Consider the following 12,122-nt stretch of genomic DNA (forward strand, 5'->3'; position numbering starts at 1 on the left):
CGTGTGGTTTCAAGACCGACGACTGTATTGGTATTGCCTCGTCGAAAGCTTCTCCTTTCTACCCCTCCCTTCCCCCTCTCTCTCTCTTCAACAGAGGACGAGTAATTAATTAACCGGTCAAACGGAGCTACCTATACCGATAAATTAATAGCCTGGATATATACATACATATATATATATATATATATATATATATATATATATGCATATATATGTATGTGTGTGTATATGTGTATATATATCATATATATATATATATAGATAGATAGATAGGTAGATATATATATACCTGGATACGAACGTACACGGCAGGATTCTTGTGGTCTACAATTTCGGTCCAGATTATGGATTCTGCCAGAGAGAGAGAGAGAGAGAGAGATAGAGATAGAAAGATGGAAATAGAGGGAAGGAGGAAAAGCAAGAGAGCAAGAGAGAGAGAGAGAGAGAGAGAGAGAGATAGAGATAGAAAGATGGAAATAGAGGGAAGGAGGAAAAGCAAGAGAGCAAGGGAGAGAGAGAGAGAGAGAGAGAGAGAGAGAGAGAGAGAGAGAGAGAGAGAGAGAGAGATGGAAATAGAGGGAAGGAGGAAAAGCAAGAGAGCAAGAGAGAGAGAGAGAGAGAGAGAGAGAGAGAGAGAAATGTTGATTTTTATTAACGATCAATACTCTTAATAACAATCATGATACGAAATTTCAATATCATTTTTATTATTCCTATCTTATGTTATTGATATTCCATTATATATTTTATATATGTAATTCGAAATTTTTAAGACAACATATAAGAAAGATTAAAAAGATATTTTAATATACGCATATATTGATCTTCATAAATATTCAATATGCCAAATAGAAATAATCCGAAATTCTAGGACATCTTTAAATGAGATATAATAATTATGATAGAGGTGACAATAATCAAAGAACATTCCTAAAGTTTTTTAAAGGTAATATAACAAAAGATGAATACGTGAAATTTTTCATATGACAAGAAAAAAAGAAAAAAAAAAATGAAAAAGAAGACGAAAAAAGACAGAGATATTCTTATGGACTGGAAAGAAAGACTATGACAACGGGAAACAGTAGAGTATATATGGTCGATGACCCGTATGGAGGATGTGCTAACGGATCGTCCATGTTCGAACGAATCGAGAACCTCGACGAATACGAAGAAAGAGAAGGAGGAGAAGCGGAAAGAAGGAGGAAAGTCGACTGACGATAACGTTGAAATCATCAAATCTCTCTCTCTCTTTCTCTCTCTCTTTCTTTCTTTCTTTCTCTCTCTCCGTCCCCCTTTTTCCTGCTTCGATACTATATTTATACAAAGATGCATCCGGTAGATCTAATTTTATTAGATAGAAAAACAAACGATTCGATGATGATCATGTTATACAGGATGAACTATTTCGTTTTCGATCGATAAATCTTGAATATTAAAAATAATCTAATTGTAAGGTATCATTATTAATCTAATAAAATCAAAATGTTAAATATATACATAAATGAAAAAAGTACAAAAAAAAAAAAAAAGAAGAAGAAGAAGAAGAATGATAGGAAGAAAAAAAATAAAATATATCTGCAATCACTTCGATCTTTTTTTTCTTTCTTCGATCAATTATTTCTAAATACGGATTTAGTCTAATAAAATCCTTCCTAGGATCTTTGTAACACGTATCTACAAGGAAGCGCCGCTTGCATACACCGCCCGTTTCGAGATCTCAACACGTTAATGCCAACAATCACGAACCTATTTGGAACAGTACAGCAAGACAACACTTCGGTTGATTGAGCTAACAAAGGAATGAGGACGAGCAAAGTCGTAATGAATCGTGTCTGGAGTCGGACGATGTAACAACGATCGTTATTTCTGTTCTTATTCGTCTGATGCACACGATTAAAATGTTAATAACGAAGGAAGGACGAGTTCCTCCATATTTCTCCCTCTCTCTCTCTCTCTCTCTCTCTCTCTCTCTCTCTCTCTCTCTCTCTCTCTTTCTATATGTATATATATATATATATCTTATATTGAGAGAAAGGAATGCAAAAGGATTGCAAAATTGGACGAAAGAAAACTTGACCTTTAACATTTCTTCTTATTATTCAGATGATTATTTTTATCTATTTTTCTTAACATACTTTTTCTACGATAAAATGAAAATTATATTTGAATGTGTATATATATATATATATATATGTGTGTGTGTCACATCAAAGAATCTAATCATATACGAGTTAAAAAGAAAAGTGCATTCGATCGATTTTATTTCCTATCTAGTCCTTAACGCATACACATATATACATACATACGTACATACATATATACATAACGTAGATCCAAAGACTTTCGTTCTAAGAATGGCAACTTCGTGGGCTTGGTAAACGTACATTCTCGTTCCATGGAATATATACAGGGTGAGAATCAATAACTAAGTCAATTAACTACGATATTGATTGTTACTAAACTAAATATAAAGTTATTATAAATAACATTATGATATACAAAAAATATGATATATATGTATATGTACCAGGTGATAATCGATAGTTATACCTAAATAACATATATATATATATATATATATATATACATACACCTAAATAACATATATATATATATATATATATATATATATATATATATACATAGTGAGCCAAAATTTACTACCCTTAATTTTACGATTTGAAAAAAGAACAAACGAATTAATCTAAAAAGTCTCAAAAAAAAGAAAAGGAACAATTAATTTTTTAAATTGTTCAAAATAATTTTAGCCCACTATCGATCCTTCCTATTAGATAACCCTGTATAAAATAAAATGTTTAAATCTGATATAATAGCTATTAGTTTTCTTTTGTGTTACCGAATATTAATGAACGTTTAGACATTTTCTTACTACAATATCCTAATAGTTTATTGACTCACCCTATATATCACGTTCATGTAAGAGAAGGAACTTTCACCGCAGCTTGCCGGAGGCTCGATGACGTTGACGATTGGCCGACCTTGCGTTCCAAGTACTGCTAGCTATTCAGATTACGCGGAATGCTCGCTTCTCTCCTTTGGTTAAGAGTTTTGAACGTTTTTGATGCTCAAGTTCGAGTCTCTTCTCGAGTAGGAAAAATGAGAGATAGATAGATAGATAGATAGATAGATAGATAGATAGAAAAAGACAGAAAGAGAGAGGGAGAGAGAGAGATGAAGATAGAACTGCAGGAGTATCCCGGTCGAGAGTATTCGACAAAAAACAAAAGAAAGAAAAGAAAAGAAAGAAAAAAAGGCAAGTCTAAAGAGGAAAACATATATATATATATATCAGAGTTTCATAACGAGCTACGCAGACGACAATTTTCTTTTTTACATTGCCAGATCTAACGAGTATGTACTTGAATTCTTACAGCTTAGATACTTCAAATAACGATGAAAAGAGACAAAAAAAAAAGAAAAAAAGACCGTGTGAACAAAATAGAAATAGTAATAATAAAAAAAGATTGAATAATAATTATATTCAAACTAAGACATTATAATGATTACCCTAACTTAACTTAGAAAATTATAATTTCACGAAAAGGAAAAGAAAGAAAAAGAAAATAAAAAAAAAATATATATATATATATAAAATTTTTTAATTTATTTTATTTATTTTAAATTATTTTATTTATTTATTTTTTAATTTATTAAGTATTTTATATATATATATATATATATATATATATATATAAAATTTATCCGTGAAAAAAAATAAATTACTGAGAAAAGTAAATATTAGTGAGAACGAATAAAAGTGGACAAATTATGATAAATTGATTACAATATAAAAAAAGTAGACAGTAAATAAGACGATACAAAAAAAAAAAGAATAAAAATAAAATAAAGAAAATTCAACTTTCAAATATGAATATATTTTATAAGGTGATCAAAACATCGGAATTGACAATTTCGTCGATATGATTTCACAATAAAATGTGTGTGTGTGTGTGTGTGTGTGTGTGTGTGTGTGTGTGCACATATGTATATATGTACATATACGTATATTCTGTGTACCTATGTATTGTATGTATATAATTTAATATCGGTTTATGTACAATGGTCTATAGGGAAAAATTTTCTCCTACTAGAACTATTTGACAAACAAACGATATATGTATGATTCGCATATAAGTTTTAATATTTAGTTGTTTACACTGCAATATATATTCTAGTTTCTAAAGAAAATTCACAAAGAAATGAAAAAGAATGCTTTTATCGAATAAACATAAATACGATTAGATTATAACCGTACAATAAAGGGTAATAATTCTATTTAATATAATAACAATTATAATCATTTCGATTGAAAATTAATCTGAACCAAATAATATCTTAAATAATTTCATTCTAATTCTGTGAAGATAAAAATATTAATATAAATTTTAATCCAACTTTATGGAATTTAGATTATTTATAAAAAAAAAAAAAAAAAACAAAAAAAATAAATAATAATAATAATAATAATAATAATAATAATAATAATAATTGTTTGATAATTAAGATCATTTCGATTATTATTAACCTGAACAAAATAATGTCCTATATAATTTGATTTTCATCCTGTGAAGATAAGAATATCGATATAAGTTTTAATCTAACTTCGCATATACTCTCGTATATACTCTCATTATCCGGTGTAGAGATTCGTCGGACTACGAAGCAACTAGTGTGTAGTTATATGTATACCGTTAATTCGAGAAAATGGATGACGTAACTCCATCTATAAAGCTAAAGATTCAAAAAAAAAGAAAAAAACAAAGAGAAAGAAAAAAAAAAGAAAAGAAAAACAAAAAAGAAATAATAACTAAAATGAAGAAATACGAAAATCGAAAAAAAAAAAAATTCATTTGTTACCATTAATCCGGATTACGAGTAGGAGTGTAATAAAAAATGGCGCAAATAAAAAATTTGCTTATTGTTGAAAATAAAAGATGATCGGTGTGTCCGCCATGACACTTACCTAGACTTCTTGAAATCCATTACGGATCTCAAGTTACACATATGTATATATATATATATATATATATATATATATATATACAAACAAATATATAAATAATATACAATAATAATGTTAATTAAAGTTATTAACAAATTGATGTAACTATGATAAAGATTTGCTGTATTCTGAAAAATGTAATTAATCATTTTCGATGTAACAAGTTGTTATATGTTTTTATGTAAAATAAAATTGCGCGGTAAATTCAAAAAAAGAAAAAAAAAAAAAAGAAAAATCAAACTTTGACTCACCGCTGACTAACGTCGAATATTTCCGATTGTCCTCTCATCATCCTCGAAAAATCTCCAGTAAGGATCATCAATGAATCTGACAGGAGCTACACGAGTGATATCATGTCGCAGTAGTTTGACGTGAAAGAAGATTTAAAATAGAAGAAAGTCCAGCGACGGTGATTGTTCTTGAAGTAGAAAATAGAGAGAAAAGAGTTGCGGTATAAAAAAAAAAAAAAAGAAACCAAAACGTTGGATGTACCCTCGTGCGTGCGTACGTTGTTCCTCCTTCACCTCCTCCTCCTCCTCCTCCTCCTCCACCTATCTCTTTTTCTCTTCCACTTGCTGGTTATAGCACACGCGCAGAAAAAGAAAGGATCATGCTTGCAAAAGGTGAAAACCGGCAAAGGCGAAAGTCTCACAAAAGTATAATATTCGTTCGAATGCGAATACACTCGCGAATATTAATTGCCGATAGTTATTACGATGTTACGATTAAATTACAATGACGAAGAAAATATTGACAAAAATACGCGACGATTACCAAAGAAGGCGAACTCGTATAGCTTGTATGTGTATATAGTAGCTATTCACGCGACATTTACAGCCGGCATTCGAGTAATGTGCAACAGCGCGTTTCTTCTCCTTTCGTGTATTTATTCGAAATATCTTTTTGATTTGATCGAATCAAGGAAAATGATAGTTACGTTGTCAAATGAGTTCTACGAACTCATGAATGTTATTTCGTACGACCGGTGCACCAGGGTCACAACTTTTACTACTCGCAAGGCACACACGGCCCGTACGATTTCCTAACCGACCGTACTCGTGAAAGGCGACCGCGGTTCTGATCGCCCTTAGCTACTGGGAGAGCGCGCCTACCGCTACGAGCCACGCCATTGGTCCAATTAATTGGCGGGGAGGACGTACCGGATTGGTCGCTCGACCGCTCCCTGTCGACCGGCACCAGTGGCAGCACTTGACGTCTTTTTCCTTCTCTCACCAGTGGTTCTCCTTTCCAATTTTTTTTTAAATCTTCGTAGCAGTGGTTCTTCTTTCGAATTTTTGTAAATCTTTACAACAGCGGTTCTTTAAAATTTCTTTAAATCTTCACAGTCAATTGTTCTCAATGATATTAAATATTAATACAAATGTTAAGAGATATGACTTGACTAAAATTAAATGAATAAAGAAAAAATATTTTCTTTTATTTAGATTTGAAAATTGAAATTCCGTACTTGTAAGAGGAAATGAATTATTCAACAGCTTTTCTTTATAAACAAAAATTATAGTCTTTATGAAGATAATATTTTTAATGCATACAGAGTGCTTGAAATTATATAATTATTAAATGGACTAATAAATTTCAACACAAGAGTTATTTATTCTAAAACTTCTTATACTTTATAAAGCATTCGTCGTATCAAACTTCAATAGTAGATATATCTTTTGTAGCTTATTTTTAATCTTCGATCTTACTCTACAATACTGAAATCTTCTTCTGGAATATCTGAAAATGTATAAAATACACAATTAATAGTAAAATTCATCTTTATTATGATTAATGAAGATTTACATGGCTGCTTCTTTTTCAACATACGTCAGTAGGTACTGTAGATATAGAGATTACACTAAATCATAGTCTATTATATTTTTGTTTCCAGAATAATGATAATAATAATAATAATTATAATATAATATAATAATAATAAAAATAAAAATAATAATAATAATAATAATAATAATAATAATAATAATAATAATAATAATACGAATAATGTTAAACACAAAATCAAACGATTTTCTCTCTTCTCATATTGATTTCATCCTAGTACCGGGATGTAATTGAAATGAAAAGGAAATATTTAATTATATAAACTTCATCTTAGATACAAATTTTCACCCATATATTTTTTGAGAATTTGCTGCAACTGAAATAATATATATTCACGATGAGATCAATTTTTAAAGTTTCCGATCTTACAATATTTTATATTATACATTATATAATATCATTATTAAGTATGTTAATAAGTAATATTATATACTCACAGATTTCTTATGTTTCTACAGCTTAATAGATTGAAAGACATCAATTAGAAATATTTTTTAATTATCATCACAGTAACTAAAATACATCATCCAAAAAATTTGAAAACAAATTCTAAAGATCGGAATCATTAAAATGATCACATAGTGCAATTAACACAAAATAGACTCTTTGAAATATAAATAGTTTAGAAAAATTAAAATCTTGTTTCGATCGTCTTTGTCTAACTATAATAATCCTCTCTCTTTCTTAATGACAATTGTTATATATATCTCCTGTAATCTCTCATTAATTACTATAGTACCTATAAAGACTTAGGTGTATGTAAGATTTATTATTACACAATATGTGACTTCGATGAAATCTTATTGAGATTGGAAATGACTATTTCTCAGACAATTTCGACACGCACACACTATCGAAAATGAATGATTACCAAACGACGGAGAAATGTTCGTCGATTATTTAAAAAAGAAAAGAAAGAAAATGAAAAGAAAGAATAAAGTTTAACAAAAACGCGAATATAGTTAAGGGTGGCCGAAAAACAAAATTAGATATAATAATTACGTATGTAAAATAAATGTGTGTGTGAACAATGAAGCGTTTTCAACCTTTCATTTAAAATATACATTATCGGCGAAGCAACAAACGCTATCGTTTCGAGCGAGCGATGCTATAACACATTGCTCTTCGATTAATCGCCACGTTATATGCACACTAGGAATTTTCATCTCCAACAAAATCATCCCCTATTCCTTCCCAATCGTCAAATTACGCTTTTAACGTTTGTCTTTCCTTTATCTCTTCGTTATCTATATTAAATTATATCAATATTTGTTTCATTTATATTTATATATAAATATATATATGTATACATATATATATGTAGCCATATACATATATATCATCACTCCAGTCTCTCCATTTAGTTTAATAACGTAGGTACACTTTGTCAACAATCACTGCCACTTTACATCTGTTTTGTCTACTTATCTCTCAAATAGTTCTTCAATCGTCACTAAATTATGCTGGCTTTTGAGAACCTTTCTTGCCGATCAGTGATTTATGGATATGTGGAATAACACCTGCAACAAGAAAACAATAATGATCAACGATCTTATAATAATGTATATACTCAATATCAGAATACAATAACATACCTCCTCCTGCTATAGTAGCTTTAATGAGACTGTCTAGTTCTTCGTCACCTCGAATAGCAAGTTGCAAATGTCTTGGAGTTATACGTTTAACTTTCAAATCTTTAGATGCATTTCCTGCCAATTCCAAGACCTATACAATAAAGAAATAAATAATTATGAAATATTAAAATAGATAATTTATGCAACACAATAACTATACACTGTGTTTCAAAATCGAGTATCTTGTTTATAAAAATAAATATCAATAATTCATAATACATCATGTATACTCTTTTCTAAATAATGGCGGGAAAAGTCTGCCATAATACCCCACGTGAGCTCATCATTAGCGTCACTTGCGGCCACTTTTCTAACTACGATCACACGTTGGTCTCGTCATGCTACGTATGTATATGTATATATATATATATATATATATATATATAGATATAGATACATATATATACTCTTATAAATGTTCACAGGCGCGCGTGCACACACACACACAACCGCACACACACAAAACACATACCAAAAGCTCTGACCCTCGCCTTCTCAACATCTCTCTTCTCTTTCGCACCAGTCTAACTCACCTCGGCTGTCAGATATTCTAAGATAGCTGCGCTGTATACTGCAGCCGTTGCACCAACCCGACCATGACTGGTAGTCCTGTTTTTCAAATGTCGATGTATTCTACCTACAGGAAACTGAAATCAAAATAAATGAACATACACTAACTTAGGATAATGATAATAATAATAATAGTTCTCCATTCTCGTTAATATATTTATACAATATATAACACACATGCATTCCCCCGTTTTCTCTCCTTCCCCCCTCTCTTTCTAACCTAACAAAATTATCAATGATAAAGAGAGAAAGAGAAAGAAAGAATGATTAAAAAAAAGAATCCATAATCATATTCTCCGATGACAAAAGAGAGAAATATTTTTAGAATGGTATATATATACACATACATATATACATATATATATATATATATATCGTAACCTATTGTCCGTCGAAATAACATCGACCTTTCTGACACAACGCGTCAGCAGCTTTCCGTTGTTGTTAGAAAAGAAAGAATTAAATAGTACAATGAACAGCATATTTATCCTAATCTTTTTAATACCAGAGACTAAAGTAAATTTTGAAACATCTATGTCAATTTGGCACGCAATAACTTAATGCGCCTGTTCTTGACTTGTATAGACATACAACGACTCTGATATATATATATATATATATATATATATATGTATATATATACACACACATATATACATATAAGAAAGTATATTTAAGAATATTTTTTTGTAAATAAGAAAATATTACTGCGAAAATATGGGAGTGGAGCGAGAGAGAGAGAGAGAGAGAGAGAGAGAGAGAGAGAGAGAAAGAGATAGAGAGAATCATCACGATATATTTTCTCCCTCTCTCTCTCTCTCTCTCTCTCCTACATTTCGTCTTTCTCGTCGACCAGGGTCCACACACCATACACTACACACATAGACATTCACAAACGGGACGAATATCGAGCGGCACGCGATAGAGATTCGGCTTTCCCGAAGGTTTCCCAGCTTTTCTGACAGATTCGTTTCGTCATTCGATGAAACATTATTAACACGCCCTACATTCTCTTCCCCTTTTAATGTATTATACACATCGATTATACTCCATAAACGATCAACAACTTTATTCCTCTGCTGTCTCTGTAAACTCTTCCAACGTTTTATTTCCTACAAGTATTCACGCACGTACGCACGCACGCAAGCAAACATATACGTACTTTGGAGTATACGTTACATATACGTTCTCACTTACACACAGACACATACAGACACACGTGCGCGCGCGTAAACCTTCGCATTTATACAGAATAAATAACGAACTTAAGCACCTTATTCCTCGTCGCCGTAGCCACATATACACACACATAAGTGTCCATCTTTTTTGGTTAACCTCTAAAACGAAAGAGTGGAAAAATAATTCTATTATAACGTAACGTCGCGTAACACACACCTCATCTTAACTAATGAATATTTCTTTCTATCGATATTTTCTATTTCTCTTTCTCTTTCTCTCTCACTTTCTCTTTCTCTCTCTATTTTTTTTTGTCATACTTCATGAAATTCTTCTCTTACGAATCACATGACGTCATATATATATACATATGTGTGTGTGTGTATAACCAAAAGTCAAAACACGAAGAAATACGAATGAAATGATTGAACGTCAATGATGCATATTTGTCGATCCTTTAGATATAATTTCACGAGAATAAATAATTCTCTTTGATAGAATAGAGAGAAAAAGAGAATATGTTCTCTTTCAAAGAAGATATTTATATTATGAAGGCATAAATGTTATTCGTTGAACACTTCGAAATATTGCCGATTCGAAAAAGAGTATAAAATATTCAGAGATGGACGAATGAATTGAAAGGCCCGGCGATCAAAAGAGGGATGATAGGGGAAAGATAGAAAGGGGTTGGAAAGGGGGTGGTTGTAGTGTAAACGGTCCCATCCGACGACTTATTTGAAATGACCACACCAAACATAACTTTTGTTAAGAATTCAATTCGAGAAATAAAATACTTTCTAATTCATCTAACGCTTACATTTATCGTCGAACGAATACGATAAATTATGTAGAATCGAATAAATAGTTAAATGTTAAAAGCGCGACTTCATAAATATAAGAAAATAAACATCCCTTTGTTGGTAGTGATAAAAGATAGAAGATTCGTTTTGCTTCGCGCCAACTACGACCGTTTAGCATGTTAAGACCGTTGAATTTAACAATTGAAAAAACGTAGAAAAATCATATATTAATTTAGACGTTTTAATAACGTATAGAAAAAAGTATGTTTTCGTTAAATCGTAGACTAGTTGAATAATGAACTCACCTGCAAGCCAGCCCTCGCCGAACGAGAGACCGCCTTTGCCTTCGCTTTGCCAGAGTCCTTGCCCGCCTTTCCACCAGCCTGTTCACAGACGAAAATCACGATTAATTTGAGCGATAGAAGAACGAAACCTCGTCAGTAAACGGTCGAGAGTCCGTCGAACACGAGGAGATGTATATCGATTGTGGATGGCTGAAGGATCCGGTAAAAACTCGCGGATTACTCACCATTATGCTAGGAGAGCCTTTGCGGTTCGCTACACGACAGACTTGCGGGGAGCACAGACGACGCCGTCTAAGCACGATCCCGCCAAATACGCTTGGCGCTGCTGCCGCGTCCCGCGGTCTACTCACGTGACCATTTACGACCAATAGTAATGCGATAAAGATGCGATCGTTGCGATCTCAAGCGTCCAAATGTCGTACTACGGATGTAAGAGGCAGAGAAACACGTTAACGAAAGCGAAGACGGCGACGCGTTCGTTTCGATGCTTCTCCTCGAATCTGAACTGTACGTTCCACGTGATTCCTTCCTTTCATTTGCTTTTAGAATACTCAGCGAGCCAACGGATCGCTTTTTATTTATCACGAAGCTTCGAGAACTTTCCAATCTCTATTCTCTCTCTCTCTCTCTCTCTCTCTCTCTTCTCTCTTTCTCTCTCTCTCTCTTGTTTCGTGTTATCTTGTTTCTTTTTCTTCTTTTATTTTTCTTTCTTTTTTTCTTTCTTTTTTATGGCGGTTGGGACGCAACTGGTGGTCCTCACATTTTCTAT

At 31.8% G+C, this 12,122-nt stretch overlaps 2 protein-coding genes across 4 annotated transcripts in view; both read right to left on the reverse strand.

The window, feature by feature from the left end:
* Positions 1-6,113, reverse strand: part of LOC124428831 (cadherin-87A) — a 155,160-nt gene extending 149,047 nt beyond the window's left edge. Inside the window, exons 1-2 of one of the 2 annotated variants that reach the window (XM_046973369.1) lie at positions 5,516-6,113; positions 5,275-5,441 (exon numbers count right to left, since the gene is read on the reverse strand). In XM_046973369.1, coding sequence (XP_046829325.1) covers positions 5,275-5,342 — 68 coding nt within the window. In that variant the 5' untranslated portion in view covers positions 5,343-5,441; positions 5,516-6,113. Of the gene's footprint in view, positions 1-5,274 lie in introns of both variants that reach the window. The other variant, XM_046973368.1, reaches the window with a different exon arrangement.
* A 673-nt stretch (positions 6,114-6,786) lies between these two features.
* On the reverse strand, positions 6,787-11,980 carry LOC124428833 (histone H2A.V). 2 transcript variants are annotated; one of them, XM_046973372.1, is made up of 5 exons: positions 11,578-11,980; positions 11,354-11,431; positions 9,036-9,149; positions 8,464-8,593; positions 6,787-8,388 (listed from the first exon to the last, which is right to left on the reverse strand). In XM_046973372.1, the coding sequence occupies exons 1-5, from the start codon at positions 11,578-11,580 to the stop codon at positions 8,327-8,329; spliced, it is 387 nt and encodes a 128-aa protein (XP_046829328.1). In that variant the 5' UTR covers positions 11,581-11,980; the 3' UTR covers positions 6,787-8,326. The 2 variants fall into 2 exon arrangements, with proteins under 2 accessions (XP_046829328.1, XP_046829329.1); XM_046973373.1 differs by lacking the exons at positions 11,354-11,431; positions 11,578-11,980 and adding an exon at positions 10,346-10,562.
* Between the last annotated feature and the right edge of the window lie 142 nt (positions 11,981-12,122).

Source organism: Vespa crabro, chromosome 13 (genome assembly GCF_910589235.1).
Source record: "Vespa crabro chromosome 13, iyVesCrab1.2, whole genome shotgun sequence".
Classification (NCBI taxonomy): Eukaryota; Metazoa; Arthropoda; class Insecta; order Hymenoptera; family Vespidae; genus Vespa; species Vespa crabro.